The sequence below is a fragment of the Eschrichtius robustus genome, chromosome 1 (genome assembly GCF_028021215.1).
Source record: "Eschrichtius robustus isolate mEscRob2 chromosome 1, mEscRob2.pri, whole genome shotgun sequence".
Taxonomy (NCBI): domain Eukaryota; kingdom Metazoa; phylum Chordata; class Mammalia; order Artiodactyla; family Eschrichtiidae; genus Eschrichtius; species Eschrichtius robustus.
This window is the reverse complement of record NC_090824.1, coordinates 39,707,939-39,725,652: the sequence shown is the minus strand read 5'-3', so window position 1 is coordinate 39,725,652 and position 17,714 is coordinate 39,707,939. Positions and strand designations below refer to the sequence as shown.

General features: G+C 34.1%; 1 protein-coding gene across 2 annotated transcripts in view; it reads left to right on the top strand.

Annotated features, from left to right (window-relative positions):
• HIF1A (hypoxia inducible factor 1 subunit alpha) overlaps positions 1–17,714 on the top strand; it is a 41,895-nt gene that overhangs the window by 5,409 nt on the left and 18,772 nt on the right. Inside the window, exons 2-5 of one of the 2 annotated variants that reach the window (XM_068544418.1) lie at positions 12,125–12,203; positions 14,791–14,981; positions 15,489–15,634; positions 15,722–15,806. In XM_068544418.1, the coding sequence (XP_068400519.1) occupies positions 14,933–14,981; positions 15,489–15,634; positions 15,722–15,806 (280 nt within the window). In that variant the 5' untranslated portion in view covers positions 12,125–12,203; positions 14,791–14,932. The remainder of the gene's footprint in view (positions 1–12,124; positions 12,204–14,790; positions 14,982–15,488; positions 15,635–15,721; positions 15,807–17,714) is intronic. The other variant, XM_068544408.1, reaches the window with a different exon arrangement.

Genomic DNA, 17,714 nt, shown 5'->3' with positions numbered 1-17,714 from the left:
GGATGGGAGTCTTATCATCGAAGGAGTACCAGCTTTGGCCTCCCAGAAAGGGAGGCATTTAATCTTTATTTTTAACATGGACATTCTTTACTTCTGGTCAGTGTGCCCTTTTCTGTAATAATTAAAGCAGATGTACAGTGTATATTTGGTAGGCCACAGTCTGTTCTAGTTAGCATAAAATTCAAGTTAACTTATGTATAAGCCAGAATGATTTCCCCACACCTCAACATGTGAACATTTCTTTTGTCAGTTGCTTCCACTTGTTGACTATTGTGAATAGTGATTCTATGAACATGGGTATGCAAATATCTCGTTGAGATCTTGCTTTCAGTTATTTTGGATGTATACCCAGAAATGGATTGCTGAATCATATGGTAACTTAATTTTTTAAGGAACTGCCCATACTGTTTTCCATAGTGGCTGCACCATTTTACATTTCCACCAACGGTGCACACGGGTTCCTATTTCTCCACATCCTTCCCAACACTTGTTATTTTCTGTTCTTATGGTAGTAGGCATCATAATAGATTTGTTGAAGTGGTTGTGTTTTTAAGGGTTTGTTTGTGAATAATTAACCAACTTAAAACTAACAGCAGAGAACAGTTGCCACTGGAAGCTTTATCAGAAGTGAGGTTAAGCAACTCTAAAATGAGAATTAAGTTTTTCTAGTGACTGAGAAAGATTTGATGTGCCAGTACTTCTTCAGAAAAATACTTACTGTTTAAAATGGTCTCTACCTGTTCTATTGTTGATAAAGTCCCATTTCATTAGTAACTTTGTTTTAAAGAACTTAAAACTATAATTGAAATGACTTATTTTTATTAAAAAAACTGTTCCCAAGATGTTATCTTTTAGTTGTTCTGGTGATCTCACTTGTTATTTATGAGTGTCTTCATTTAAAATTTTCACTTGGTTATAATATTAAATATAAAGATTATTTCCAAGTATGATTTTCAAAATTTATGGTTTTGTAAATGGGACAAAAATTAGTGATGGAACATAACTTACTGTAGTTCTTGTAGTTCTACCAGTTGTTTTGAAAGTCACAAAATATTTAAAGTGTCTACTAGCTAATATTGCAGTTTTCACTCATTAGTGACAGTTCCCTGTGCTTCTCCACTTTTCCTAATAGTTTATGAGAATTTCTTTTTCCAACTGAATAATAGTATGGTAAAAATAAACAGAAGGTTTAAAGGCAGAACGTTTAAGTCTTTGAGTTGGAATATATTTCTGTTCTTACATATAGATCTTTTCTCGTGAATTCAGATGCTAAGCAAATTTATTTAAAGTGACCCCTTCCCCTTTTTTCAGTTATAAAATTGAAACGTGTTTCAATGAGCAAGATCACAAATAGACTGAATTTGAAACTTGTGATGTAAAAGAGATTACTGGCATACAGTGACCTCTTAAGTATTTGAATGAATAAATGAACAATGAAAGGATAACTGAATGAACAAAGAAAGCAGAGGAAGGTTTTAAGATTTTTAAAAGGATTTTTTGGAAGTCATTATTGCTCTTCTATGTTGCACTTTTGATAGGAATTTTTCTTATGCTGGGGCATCTCTTGTGCTACTTTAGAAGTTTCTTGAATCTCAAATTTTAATTATTCATCACTTAAAAACATTTATAGTATCTATTAAAACCAGGTCAGAAAACACTTTTGTTAATAAATATAGCTAGGTAACATGTAGTGGCCTTGAAAAGATCTCAATACCCTATTTTAAGGTATGTTAAAGGTTAGTGCCTGCCAATTCTATGTATTTAGAACACCGAGTAAAAAGTTTACTAAGAGGCGTGTATGGCTGGGGAAAATCAGCTAGGCAAATGTGGAAAATATCTTTACCCCTGTTTCATCTTTAGCAAACATTTCTTAAATCTACTCTAAACTTCCAGAAAGTTTAGACCAGTTTATATTCTCTAGCAGTATTTGAGAGTGCCCTTTTCTTGTACTTTATCATCATTAAAGTTTGATTTTAATATGAAACACTGGCAGTTTGTAAGTGTATTAGGATTCTTTTTATTGCAAGTGATGAAACACAGCTCAAACTAGCTTGGGGGGTGTGGGCTGGGAGGCTATTACTAGCTCACACAATCTAGCTTTGGTTTAAGGGACAGTTAGACCCAGAGTCTTAAGTGATGTCCTTAAAGTGTAATCTCAGGCTTTCTCTTGAATATTACTTGGTTTATATTTTGCTTGATTTGCATGTTGGCCTCATTCTGCCATTGACAAGCTATTAATATGGTATGAATTATGGCCACTAAGCATTCCCATGTCTGCATCCATACAGTTTGTGATGATAAAAAAAAAGAAAAGAAACTCCCTCTGTCTTCTAGTATCCACATATCAATCAGTCTCTTGGATGAATGCCAGTTTCCCTGCTTGGACTATTCATTTTTAAATGTCAGCGGGGTTCCCTTATTACATGAGTCAAATGTCTTTTTGTAGATTATTTGATTGTCTTGATGTAGATTATTATTTATCTCCTTATACAGGACTCTTGATCAATGCTGGGCTATAGGTTTTTGTTGCAAATCACCAGAATTCATATTCTGCAGAGTTCTCTATCAAGCCTAGCTGGTCTACAACTGTTCTTGCTGTGCCTTTGGGAAAGCTTAAAATCTCTTCTCTGGACTAAGGCTTTCATTTCTTTAAGAAAGATGTAGTAATGAATGACTAATGGCTAAGAGGTTTGGCTCTAGAGGCTGGCTGCTTACTTTTCCACTTAAGCTGTGTAATCTTGCACAAGTTGCTTTACCTCTCTAGGTCTCACTTTGTTTATCCATAAATTAGGGTAAGAGTAATTGCCTTATAGTATTGTTGTGAGGACAAAAGAGATATTAACCCATGTGGAACACTCATAACAGTTCTTGACACAAAGTAAGGGCTTAATAAACTAGAAACCAATTATATCCATATTATTATTATATTTATTAAGTTGTTTTCAGAAGAGTTTCACTCCCTTGAAGTCTCATGGTATTATTTCGAATCCTTCAAACCTTCTTTAGGTCAATCTGACAAAGGCTGATGTCCTTTTGAGCCAAACCATCAGTGAACTTATAATAGTAGTAGAATAGTTGGTGCTGCTTTTCCTCTACATTGCTATTTTTCCATGAATGTCTGGCCTTTGAAAATTAAGTGAAGATACTTGTTTTTTTGTGTAGACAGGTTATTCTAAAATAATCATTTTCTACAGTGATAATAGTAAAGGAAGAAGAATATTCTCAAGGATATTTGTTTGGCTGTTACAGGATGGGAAATTAAGAAAGCCTACTTTTCCATGCTCTTTTGATGTCAAAACTTCATTAAATGTCTATTTAGTCTGTTTGCAGAGGAGAGTTGGAAATTGCCTACCTTTGCAGGTAACATAGCTAAAATGTTTAAATGAGTTATGTGTCAAATCAATAGAACCTTCATTGTGAGTGGAGGAAGGGATATTTTCTTGGATAATATGAAGTTGATTTATCTCAATGATTCAAAAATTTTTTTCAACCCTAGACCACTACTCTAGCACCTAACCACCATGGCCTGTAACATATTATTGCACATTCATTTATTCAGCAGATACTTGTGCATCTAATTTGTCAAGCAGAGCAGTGAATTGTTGATGGCTCAGGCCATAGTTGAACATTCAGTTTTTGGTGTTAATTGATTCATCCATTATGTGTTCCATCTTTTATTATTTAGTACAGTGTGATTTTAAGTTTGAGGTTCTTGCAAAATAATTGACTTCAGGATTGAAGTTTTTTTATTTATTTGTTTTATTATTTATTTTAATATCAACCATCACAGGAGTATCTTCTATAATTGTGTTTACAAATTTGCCAGTCTGCTGTGAGAATTTTCTTAGACACACACAAAAAGCATTCTCACGAAACAGTCTATTCATTTTTGCAGCTTTAAATGTTAGAAAGTTCTTTATGCCAGTATTTCTCAACCCTGACTAATGTTTAGATCTCTTCTGGAGCAAAGTAATCCTTGTGAACCTTTGAGATGTGCCCAGTGACGTCAATCTGTGTGTACCACGTTTAAAAATGTAACCCTGTTCCTTTTAGTGATCATTTGGTACCAATTTGATCATAAACAAATGCAACTTCAAACACAGAACGTTTCTAACAATGATAAGAGATCTATATAGAGATCTTCTAGATGATCCATAACATGCTTTTTTCCTTTTCTTTTTCTTACATTGCCACCAAAATGAGAATAGATTTAAAAATTCTTATAGCTTACCTTCAGCACTGCTTTAACTCTATTGAGCAAACCCTGCCATGTTGTAACTCCCACTTATTACTCTCTGGAATTGCATAAATTACGAAATCTGCCTTCTGTGTGACATCCGTTTCAAATATCTGAAGGTAGTTATCATGTCTCTTCCTTCTATTCCTAAGTAAAAACATCCTTAAATTTCTTTAATCTTTTAATTTAAATTTAAAACTTATGTTAAGCATCTGATATGTGGAAAGGCATCGGCCGTATTAAATACAGTGGCATCATTTCTAGGTGGAATCTGAGAGCTGCCACTTAATAATAGTATTACTTATCCTCTTTTTATAGACAAGAAACGGGATCAGAGGGTTAGTTGAAATTTTATTTGGTAACATTGGATAGGATGGATTGGTGTAGGTGGAAAATCAAGACATTTGCTTCAGAAGAGCTTCTCTTTTGTCATCGTTTCCAGAAACTTCATCATGGCCAGGGCTTAGAACTAAACAGGAAAAATCTTCAGGGTGTGATTTCTGTGTGTATACCTTCACTCCATGTGATTTTTTTCCTACTATATAAGAAAGAACTTGATTATTATAACTTACGTATCTTGTTATATTGAAGCAAATAATTAAGGATACATTTTTCTGAATATACACATGCACAAAGTTTAATGTCACTGACCTTGATTTCCAGTCTCAGTTCTACTACTATCGGAAAGCATATGATAAGGGAAACAGGCACTTACAAGCTGAGGGGGAGGTAATGCTAAGGGAGAAGAGTAGTAGAGTAGGTGACGTGATTTCAGGAAAGCCATTAACACACAGCTGTTACTCACGGACAGTGAGTCTCAATCCTGTGATGTTTGTGGCATTCATAAAGAGTTTAAAAGGTGATTTATAAAAAATTATTTCAGAGAATTGAAAAAACGTCGCACCATTATTTGGTCATCTTTAAAGCCTAATTATGCTCTGATCTTTTTGAGGAAAATTACTGGTTTTTACTAAGCACATACTTTATTACTGGCTTGTTACTGAGTGGTACCTCTAGCTTCTTATTCCCAGCAATTGTACTTCGTTCATAGTGTTGCCCAATCCACTCAGTTCAGTGTTCTGCCTGACAAACACAGTTATCATGGTATGTGTAGGTAGCTGCAGCTACAAATAAATTTTTCTCAGTTTTCAAATTTGCTGGCTAACCTGTTAAACTTCTGCTATAAGATCTGCTGATGGTTCTCAAACTTCTGTGGCTTAAGAATCACCTGGGTGTTTAATTAATATAAGGATTCCCAGGTACCCATCCACAGAGGTTCTGATTTGGTAAATTTAGGATGGGACTCAGGAATCTGTAAACTTTACAGGCACCTATATATGAAACACAAACCTTGAACAGCTAGGATTGCTCATCAGAATCATCTGAGAGATTCTTTTTTATTATTATTTTTTAATTGGACTTCGTCTATTTTTTTCTTCCAGTTTTCTTGAGATATAATTCATGTAAAGCACTGTGTAAGTTTAAGGTGGACAGCATAATGATTTGACTTATATACATCATGTAATGATTACCACAATAAGTTTATCGAACATCCATCATTTCACACACATACAAAATTTTTTAAAAAGAAAAAAAGTTTTTTCTTGTGATGAGAACTCTTAGGATTTACTCTCTTACAAACTTTCATATATAACATACAGCAGTGCCAATTTATTAATCATGTTGTACACAGAAGACTGTATTTTAAACTGACATGCCAAGCCTACAAGTTGAATTTCCAGGATTGGGATCTAGGTACAAACATCTGGGGGGAAAAGTTCTATTGGTGATTGTGATGCAGACCACAGGTCAACCATTGATTAATTTTGTGTAAGTCCATATGGTATTTTATAGTTACTGAGTTCTAAGTATGTGGCTATGTTAATGTCTTAGAGTCTGGATATATTGTCTCTGTTTGTAAAGCATTTGGGCAGATTTTTAAAGAGAAGGTATTTAGTAGACAATTTTTGAGTGTTGATGAACAATCTTTTACTTCTCTGGACATTTTTGAAGGACACATAATGAAGTATTTTCTTAGAGCAGAGGGGCTCAAGGTATTCTCCAGACCAGCATCTTTGGTATTATCTGCTAATTTATTAGCATTGCAGATTCTCAGGCCCCATCCAGCCCTTCAAATTGGAAACTCTGATTGTGAGGGAAGCTCAAGTTTGAGAACCTCCATCTTAGAGTAATAGCTTCACATTTTTAAAATTTATCTAGTACTTTATATATTGTAGGGGGATCAAAGATTTTTTGAGAGGCTTAATACCAATTCTGAACTGAGAGAGTTGATTTTTAAATCACTAGTTAAGGATAATCTAAAAACAAAAGCATATTCTTTTTCCAAACAGAACTTCAATACACAATCATTAAACAGATGTAAATCTATTAGCTAATTAATTTAATTAGTGCATAGATAGAACATTTACATACTAATGCTATCTCAGATGTGATACAGATTTCATTTTCAGAATGTACCCTCTAATTTAAAAGTGATTCTTTTTTCCCCCTATTTATTTTACTGCAACATTAGAAAATCGAGTGTTAAAACTAAGCATTTTTGTGAGGTTATTGGAAAGTGAATAATCCATCTTTCTCTAATTGTGGACATTTAAGAGATCTTAAGTTAGTAAGATAATTATCATCTAAACCAAGAAAATTTTAAGCTGCTTTCAAAAATAATACAAGTATATGTATTCTTAATATTTTTGGTTATAAACCATTTCACCTGTCTTTTGGAATTTCAAATTAATTACGAAATGGTGAATTTTCAAAATCTGAAAATTAGATTAGAATGAGAAACTGAAAATACTGAATTATATTGCTTACTCAGTTTTACTTTCCATTCCCTGGAAGAAATATGATTGCTCTTGCTTTATTCCAAAATGAAGAAAAAATTTAACCTGTTTTCAGTTAGTCTTTTTGGAAAACAAGTTTAAAAGATGACTACTTCTTTCAGATTTTTCTGACAAGTGCAGGTGCACTGATAGTGTCAGTGTTAGTTCAGTGGTGGATTTTCTTAAAGAACAAAATAATCTGTGATCCTGCCATCTTGAAACTGCTATTGTTAACATGTGTAAACTTTGCTAACACTTTATACATTGTATCTTTCTGGTTTTATCGGTGCATTTATAAGTTATACATTTATTTATATACATAAATATGCATTACATAGACACAGAAATGGATTAATACTCAAATTTTGTTGTAGAGCCTGCTGTTTTTGCATACTACTGTATTGTAACATCTTATATAAGCACAGATTAATTTTTGTAGACTTTGCCTTGTCTCCTAAAATTTTATGTTACTTGGTTTTGTGGGAAGATTATTTCTATGGCTAATGTTCTGTCAGTTAGGGATTGACCCTGGTAACGACTATTGAATAAAGACAAGAAACAAAGACATATTCGTCCCAGAATATAAGCTCCATGTGGGTAGGAACTTGGTCTGTTTTGTTTATTGTACTATGTCCCATGCTGAGAACAGCATCTGTCTCATAGGAGATGACCAAGAAACATTTGTGGAATAAATGAATACATTCTCTAACATGAGTATCCTAAAGGTTCATTTTTAAATTTATTGATTAGAGTTCAGAGACATTTTTCTGGAGAAATTAATTATAAATAATAGCTAGCTAACTGTCCTGAAAATTTAATTTGAAATGTCAAATTTTTGTTGATTTGTCCATTAAGAGGGATTTTTTTTTTTTTTTAATTTATTTATGGCTGTGTTGGGTCTTCGTTTCTGTGCGAGGGCCTTCTCCAGTTGCGGCAAGCGGGGGCCACTCCTCAGCGCGGTGCGCGGACCTCTCACTATCGCGGCCTCTCTTGTTGCGGAGCACAGGCTCCAGACGCGCAGGCCCAGCAATTGTGGCTCACGGGCCCAGTCGCTCGGCCGGCATGTGGGATCTTCCCAGACCAGGGCTCGAACCCGTGTGCCCTGCATTGGCAGGCAGATTCTCAACCACTGCGCCACCAGGGAAGCCCTTAAGAGGGATTTTTAAAAATTAAACATTATCTGAAGTATTCTGGTTTTGCAGCAATTACCAGATGGAAAATATAACAACAAATCCTATTTATGATGAGAATACTCCTAATAATAAATACAAAATACTTGTCTAAGGCTAACCCCCCCTTGGAAAAAAAGCCAATAAGATTAGAAATCAACTTACTGAAAACTTTTGTGTCTTATGATAATAATTACAACACTTTCTAGGAAAAGATTATAGAAAACAAAAGGAATCAACTGTCATGTTTCCAGCTGGGCTAGGAAGGCATAAATGTGATAAAGGTATTGATTTAATTGGTTAACAACATTAACTATAACTCATGCATTTTCCTGACACAGATTGCAGTGATAAGGGAAGTAATCTTAAACTTCAAGCTTCTTTTTAGCAGATAGGTATTCTAGTTTCTCAGCTCTCTCCCTATGCTCTAAATCTCTTCTCTGTCAAGATCACTTACTCTCCTTGGTGATGGTATCGGTGCTATTCACTGTTACACCGCTTGGTGAATTTTTTTTATTTTTAGCTTTTTTTTTTTTTTTCCATTCTAACATCGAGTATGGTTACTTATATTTGAAAGTGCATATCCAGATAATCACAGTAAATCCAAATAGTATGCCTTGTTCATAGTACTGACATCGTTACGCTGTTTAACTATGATTGTAATCTATAGGATCACAGGAATGCTGGTGAATCACAAATTCAGCGATACCAAAAAAGAATGTTGAAGGGGCAGTTAACCTTCCATGGACCGAAGTTAAAGTCAAATAGCAGATTTGGGCCAAATACTTAAAGCCACTTATGCACATGCCTACTAAGAACACAAAAATGAAAGAGGCAGTCTCCTGCCTCCAGGAAGCTTTAAGGACTGTAGAGGAACATAAATATAGCAAAATAACCAGAGTGGTCGGATCTAGGGGAGAGGAGCAGTTTTTGGAAGACAAAACGGAGACAAAGTGATGATGGAATTGAATCTTGAAAGTTTCTCACATAAATTTACCAAGTTACATATTGAGAAGGATACCCCAGCAGAGAGAGTGGAGTGAGTGAGCCATAAATGAATAAAATACTATGCTTTTGAGTAACTACAATGTGGCCGAAGAAATGTGGGAAATGATGAGGGTAAAGAGATGGGCAGGAAAATAGCTAAAGGAGGGTTTCATCTGAAAATAATTAGACTTTGTCCTGTGTACCTTTGGTGGGATTTTAAGCAGGACATAATATCGGAGTTCTCAGTTTGGAAGTATCATTGTGGTAGTAATTTGAGGGCGAAATTGAATGAAAATGACAGTGCAGATTAGTTCAGTCAGTGGTTCCTAAATCTGTGTATCATATACATTTTGGGAGTTTTAAAAAACCCAGATTTGGGGGCCCTACTTCAGATCTACTGAATCAGATTTACAAAGGTAAGGCCCAGAAGTCTGAAATATTGACTGTCCCCAAGTAATTACAATGCAGCTAGATCAGCATTTGGGAATATCGCATTAGGTAACTATTTCAGTAGACTAAGTGGGAGGCTGGCTATGCTCCATGAGGGCTGTTCTGCTTATCACTATATTCCTAGTACTTACACAGTGCATGGTACTTGATAAATGCTCAATAAATATTTATTGAATGAATAGTTCTTGAATGAAGATGGTTATTCTGAGGTTCAGGAAGGCCACTTCCCATCTAGTGTTTTGGTTCTCTAAAGAGTTATGATAATTAAATGAGCTAATACATGAAAGCATTATATTTATGTGAAAGCAATACACAGTGCCTAGCACATAGTAAGTGCTCAATAAATGTTAGAAAGGGGAAAATTCTCTTCATCTTTCCTCTCATGGTACTTTGTGTAAATAGGTATCTTGGCAATTGGTTTATGCCTGACCAGAGCTCCTGAAGTAAGTATGCAGATTGGTTTTACTTTGGGGATCTGGATGTTAAGCAAATAACAAAACGCCAACAACAGTGAGCTTAAGATGTTCAAATTAAGTACAGAGATGCTCCTCTGCACAAATTAAAAATAAAGTCTTGTGGGAGTATATGAGTTGATTGGATTACTGATTCTCTCCCCGTAGTGGCTGGCAGTACCCATTAAAGGGTGCTTTGCCTTGAACAGGTAGTCAGTGGGGCAGAAAGTATTGCCATTGTTAGATGCCTTTCAGTTAGAATTTTGGATTTATAAGCAGACTCCAGGAAAGAGCCTGGCCATGAGTTCCTCTGAATAGCTTAGGGTCAGGTCCTAAATTCCAAAGCCAACCCCTATACCTCTCTTTTATGTCTTTGGAGATGTAAAGTAGACCAATTTTGAACTTTATAATAATGGCCTGGACTTATAAATACTTATCTTGGTTATTAAAATGAGTTTCTGAGAGGCAGCATAGTCTAGTGTTAATAGCATGGTTTCTAGAGCCAGACTGCTTAAGTTTGAGTATAGGCTTACCATTTATTAACTGTGTAAACTTGGGTAAACTATTTATCCAGGTTCCATTATCTGTAACATGGTGATGATATAATGATTTAAATAAGTTAATAGGTGAAAAACGTTTAGAATACCACTGTGTACATAGTACGCACCATGTATAGATGTTTAGATTTAAAGCTGCAGGCCAAAATGCCAACTAAAGAATGAAAATTTCCTTGGAATTTCCTCTGACCTGAGGCATTAGGAAGTACAGGGCAGTTAAAACAATGAGATATACAAATTTCATCTCTCAGCTTGGCAAAAATTGAAACAATAAAAATGACCCATAATATATATTACCACAGAACACATGGGCAAATAAATACACATTCATGGGTTGGCAGAGACAAAAATGGAAACAGATCTTTTTGGAAAGGATAACTTAAATGCCACATCCTTTAGATAATGGAATTTCACTTCAGAATGTCTGTCTTATAGAAATACACAAGAAGTGCAAAACAACAACAACTTGTACCTTCAAGGCCAGAAAGAATTTTTAAAGCCGCAAATAATAGAGCTGAGAGATTGTTTTAAAATTATACCTTAACTTTATTAGAAATGTCTGATCATCTGTTAACATTTCGAATGATTATGATCTAACTTCAGTTCTAAAAGTCACCAATATTTACAATTAGGAATGCCGACAGGCTTTTCTTGTGCAATTAGTAGACAACACAGTTAGATGAATTAACATATATGCAATTATTTTGTGTTCTTATTAATCTGAAGAATAATAGGCTTTCTCTGTAAAATGGCTATTGCTTATTCATGAACTCTGTACACAAGAAGCTTAATAAGACAGCAGCTCTAAATGTATTTCCTATACAAAATCATATGAAGATATAACTACTAGCTTCTTGTCCAGTACTGTATGCTAAATAATAATGAAATAGTAAGTATGTGAAAACTATAGTACCACAAAGATTAAGCTATACTGCTAGTTTACTCAAACATTGATTCTAAAATGGTCATGGAAATGGGTAAGCAAACTATTCAAAAGACAATTTTTACTGTACTCTTGACTGATTTCTAGTGTGACTATCTTTACTTGATCTGTACTTAATAAAAACAACATAGATGGAATTGATAATTTAGAGAATAACAGTGCCCTTATTTGCATGCTAAAAATCTGCCTGTTCTGGTCTACAAAACTTTTATTGTGCCATCTAAATAGTAAGTAAATAAATAGTACTGGATTCATCTTTGTGGGACCTAGATTCCATGCTCTATCAGAAATAATTCGTGGTCAATAGTACTGTAATTCTGTGGGGTATGAACTGATAAAAAGAGCCTTCCTGTGAGTAGACAAGAAGCTGGGCAGTTCAGATGCTAAAATTATTAAGAATTTTGGAAGTTTTAGCTGAGAAATGTTTTAAGAGCTCCTGTAGTCACATGTGAAGAACATCAGATAAATTTCTTCATTAAATCTTTATTACAGGTCTCCTGATTGCTTTATGTCTAGATTGATTATGAATAGAAGACATACTGATTTTCATCACCTTCTTCATCTAATTTAGGTTTGTCAACTCTTGAGATATCATATTACTTGTTTTATTGAGGCTTCCTTTTTTTCCACAATCCTGGCTCATGCTCAAATTCTTTTTTTTTTTTTTAAACATCTTTATTGAAGTATAATTGCCTTACAATGGTGTATTAGCTTCTGCTTTATAACAAAGTTAATCAGTTATACATATACAATATGTTCCCATATCTCTCAAATTCTTATTCTCACAGTCTTCACTAGCTTAAATATATTATCCTTTAAATGTTCTATTCAAGCTCACATTTCTAATGGATTTGTCTTATAAAACTTGGTTGCCATATCTTGGACATTCATTATCTTCAAAGTTCTGAACAATACAACTATTCCTAAAGATACAGAGATAATCCATCAGCATGGTTAGCTTTATCAGATGCCCTTTAAAAGCATATAGCATGTAATATAAGGATTTAAGTTTTTCACCAGGTGTTTCAGTTGGGTAGTAATTTGTTGGTAGCTTAGATTTGGTTGAGTAATTAAAAGAAAGAGGGCTTAGTAAATCTGATGAAAGTTGCTGATTAAATTCTGATCACCTGGACTAATTGTGGCATTTGAACCAATATTCAGGTTTATCATGAGATCATTGATCATCACTGTTTTTTTGGTGATTTTACTTGAACCAGATAGATATCTGTTTCCCACTCCACTGCTGCCTCTTACCTGCCAATTCAAAAGGGAAAAGAAGTGAGAGAAACAGTATCTGAGATGCTAGGGCCAATGGGGACACGCTAGATGTCTCCCCCACCCCCAAGAACTTCAGTATATGTATAATTAGGTTTTTTAAACTTTTCTTATTGTACATTTTAAAGTTCAAATTTAATACATTTACGTAAAATCAATGAGAACAATGAAGTTCTAATGCAAATAAAAAATGAAGTTGTAGACTGAGGACACTTGCATTTTCATGTTACACTTATAGCATCGAATATATTTTTGTGTTTTTAAAAAATTCTACAGCATTGACAAAATCCTGATTCACATAGATCAGCAGTTATAAGTAGTAATAATTTTTAATAGCTCACCTTAAATCTCAAGATACTCAAGTTAAATTGATCTAGTTGTTTGAATTGAAATTTTTGTATCAAAGTTGACTAATAATAGCAAATGTTCACATTCCTTATTAAAGTATAAAAGTCAGATGAGCACACAAACTTGAGCAAGTGCTAAAACTATATCATCACTATTGTCACAACACCGCTGCTGGAATTTCACTTTGTAATTATACAGCATAACAGGAGCACACTCTGAGAATGAAGAGCCTTGCTTGTTTTTGAGAATGTTACTTCTATGATTGAACCTCATAACTTTGTAGATCATTGGAGGGAGGAGAGATTTAAGGTGGAGACAATCATGTACTTAATTCACAGAATATAAGGAAGATTAAGTGAAATAATGCTGGCAAGGTTCTTAGCACAGTGCTAAGTGCTCAATAAATGGTAATGGCTATTTTCAACATTTAATAAATAATTGATTTAATTGGATTAGGTTGAGGGTCATAGGAGAGCAGCTGAGTATTTGAGGTAGAAGCAGCATTCTCCATTAAGAAGATAAAGCCTTGTGGAAGAGCAGAGACTTAAGTAAAAAAAAAAAAATACCTGTGTTGAAATCCTGTCTGCTACAGCATGGCTATTTTTAACCTACTGAATCCCAGTTTCCTCATCCGTAAAATAGGGATAATATTTAACCTGTTTACAGGTTGTTATGAGAGAACTAGTACAGGATAGTGTTTGACACATAGTAGGTTTTAATAAACAATAGCTATTAAAGAAGAAGCTAAGGATAGAACCAGGTTAGCCTTGTTTACCTTCAGCTGAGTCAGGAGGAATAGGTAGTGCTATACAGTGAAGCAAAGGAAGATGGCTCTGCTTGGATGACTTATGAAAATCTTTCTGACTGATTTTATTCTTGGAAGAGTTCCCTAAAGATGTATGATTATATTGACACCCTTATTAGTTTTTATTAAACTGTTCTCTTAAATTCTTAGTATTATGCCACATCTTTTTTTTCTTCCATACGCCTGCATTTATTTGGCACCTTTTGTGCCAGTAATACTGAATAGATAAGGGGTTGCTAAAGGAGTAAGCAAGCTGAAAACAGTAGCTGATTATAGATGCTGATATAAATTCCTGTAGCTTATAGTCAGTATTGCTCATGTGGTAGCATAGAGGGTAAAAAGTCTCTAAGTTGAGCCTACTTTTGAATGGCTATGAAAGTGCAGCCTTAGATATACAGGCTACTTTTCAGATTTTGGCCAAATCAAAAACATCCTCTCCAATTTGACGTGCCAGGGAGGAAACACTTGCTTTGGACAGGTGTGAAGCTTCACCTTGGACTTCTTGTGAGAGTTCCTTTTGTCTTCAGTAATCCAAAAATTTGTATAGCTGTCTTTAAAAAAATACATTTATGTAGTAGGATAAATCTCTATATAATTTAACTACATGGCATCTTCTTATCCTTTCATGGTAAGCAGAAAAATGTAAAATGAGTTTTATTCAAGCAAACGCAAACTAACGTATTCTGTCTTTTTTCTCTTCTCCTCCTCCTCCTCCCCTTTTGTTAAATAGGATAAGTTCTGAACGTCGAAAAGAGAAGTCTAGAGATGCAGCCAGATCTCGACGAAGTAAAGAGTCTGAAGTTTTTTATGAGCTTGCTCATCAGTTGCCACTTCCCCATAACGTGAGCTCACATCTTGATAAGGCTTCTGTTATGAGGCTTACGATCAGCTATTTGCGTGTGAGGAAACTTCTGGATGCTGGTGAGTTGTTTTACAAGGACATGATAGGTCTAAAAATTAGAAATCAGAAGTAATTGGAAATTACTTTTAGAAGGTGGTCATACTCTCACTTCTTTTGTAACATGATATCCTTTTTATTACCTGCTTTTAAAGCTTCATTCAGGAATTTTAAGATATTGGCCTCCCTCCCCCTCTTTTTCTCTTGCTGCACTTACCTACCTACCTACCTGTATCTATCTTACTTTTAATGACATGACCCTTCTCTTTTCAGTGGTTTGCCTTGCTTCATTAGTTTAAATAATCATTAAAAGCCCCTGGCAGATATAATTTTAGTCTTCCTGTCCTCTGGCCTTGACTGTTTCGTGTTAAAAGAATGACAGGAGAAAAAATTTAAATATATAGAAAAAATATATGCTGCATGTATTAAATAAAGTATCTGGGGAAAACTTTATAAAAACATCTGAATATTACTATCATTTAAGTATAACTTTTTAACTAATTATTTTTTTCTTCTTGTGCTTTTTTTAGGTGATTTGGATATTGAAGATGAAATGAAGGCACAGATGAATTGCTTTTATTTGAAAGCCTTGGACGGTTTTGTTATGGTTCTCACAGATGATGGTGACATGATTTACATTTCTGATAATGTGAACAAATACATGGGATTAACTCAGGTAAAATACCCACATATTAAGAGCGCTTCTGTATGAGTTTATGATTTTATGTTATAGGTCTAATTTTTTTTTTTAATGTTTTTACAGTTTGAACTAACCGGACACAGTGTGTTTGATTTTACTCATCCGTGTGACCATGAGGAAATGAGAGAAATGCTTACACACAGAAATGGTGAGAAGAAAAGTTTATTGTTTGATTTATTGTGACAGGTGGTTTTACCTAATTGGATACTGTCACTAATTTAAAAATTTTGCTGTTGTAACCTAAGGCCAAACCTCATTTCATGCTTAATAAAATGTTACTCTAGTCTTTGTTAAGTCTATGTTATTCTATTTTTTAGGAATTTCATAAAAATACCTAAGTTTTTAAAAAAGCCCACCTAATCTGTAAATAATTATACAAATATAAGAATTGATAAAATGGGAAAATAAGTAAAAATCAGGACCAAGGAAGTTAATTTAGAATGTAACTTTAAGGCAAGGGGAAGTCATAATACAAATAATAGGATTTTAGACAGTTATTAAAGTTGAGGTGCCAGTTTGGGTTCAAGCTTCTAAATGCCCAAGAAAAAGAAAAAGTTCCCCCAATTTTAAAGAGCATAACTGCTGTCTGACCCCTCAGGTTGTTCGCAATAATTTGAGACTATGCAGTTCAGTTAGAAAGTATTACATTATGGATGCCTCCACATTAGCAGTAACAAAAAAGACCTGCTCAGACCTTTAAACTCAGGAATGAATTGTTAAAAATAATAAAATGTTCCAAGATTTGGGAGAAAAGTACCTTGTGAATTACAAAAACTGAATTAAAGTCTTTTCACACCTGTGCCTTCTTAAACAGAGTATATGGATCATAATTTGATCTTTCTTTCATGACTCAAAAGTTACCACACTGAAAATTTGTCATTTTGCTCTGTGGTTGTTCTTTGCAGCTCTCCCATTTAAGTGTAAGTTTGTTTGCTTCTACATTAAACAACCTCATTTATATTTCTTTGTTAATCATTTTTTATGGTTTTCTGTTTAATCTCACCTCATTTATACTAATAGTTAACCTTTATTGAGAGATTACTCTGTGCCAGGACACTGTTTTCTCAATTTTATGTGCTTTAACTCCTTTAAAAACCCTGCGATTTTCACTACTTCTATTTTACTGAGGAAACTGAGTTACAGAGTTATTGAATAACTGGCTGAAGATTACTTGGTTAATAAACAGCAGAGTAAGGGTTAAACTAAGGTAGACTGGCTCAAGTCCACACTCCTTAGTACTTTAGAGCTCTTTTCATGTTCACCAACTCTCACTACACTCTACTGCCATTTCTCACCTTGGAGCCCTCTTCTGTTATTTAATTTCACGCCGTGTTCTTACTGTGAACTTGGAAAGCAAATGAATACTTTTTAGAATTCTGTGTAAAGGAGGAGTAAATATACTCTAAGCAAGGACCTAAGTGGGCTGTTGATGAGTTTAATATAGTGTTTACACTTTGAGGTTTGTATTGGCAGCTCAGTGCTTCCCTTGGGCTAGACTATAAGTGCATGGATATATGGAAGTCTTGTTTTGATTTGGTAATGATGCTAATGCATTATTCTAAATCAGATATAGTCTACTTATTATAGCTTAAATGTATGTTTTTAACCAAATGTTTTTTTAAAGCACATGAACGTTCAAAGCACATGTGCTCTCTTATTATAATAAATTTGTGATTTAATTATGAACATTTAAAAAAATCGTCCCTAATGTTAATGAATTTTTGATATTTTGTTGGGAAAGAAAAATGCAGATTTTCACTTTTAGCAAAGTGGGGCTGCTGCAGTGCATCACATTTTGATGATACACTTAGAGCCTGAGGTATTGTTTATACAGCGTAGTCCTATTTCATTTAAATTCTAAAAATAAGATTTAGAGTTCATTAAATTATTATAAAATATTTATTTTTATAGGGCTAAAAACTTAGTTGTTTAAAAACTTTTTTTCATTAGGAAAATGCTAGTACTTTTCACTTACCGTAGTTTTTAAATTTATTAATATCTTTATGTCCCAGTTCAAAGGCTTTGGGTTCCCAAAGGTCAGTCCAATTCAAGTTTA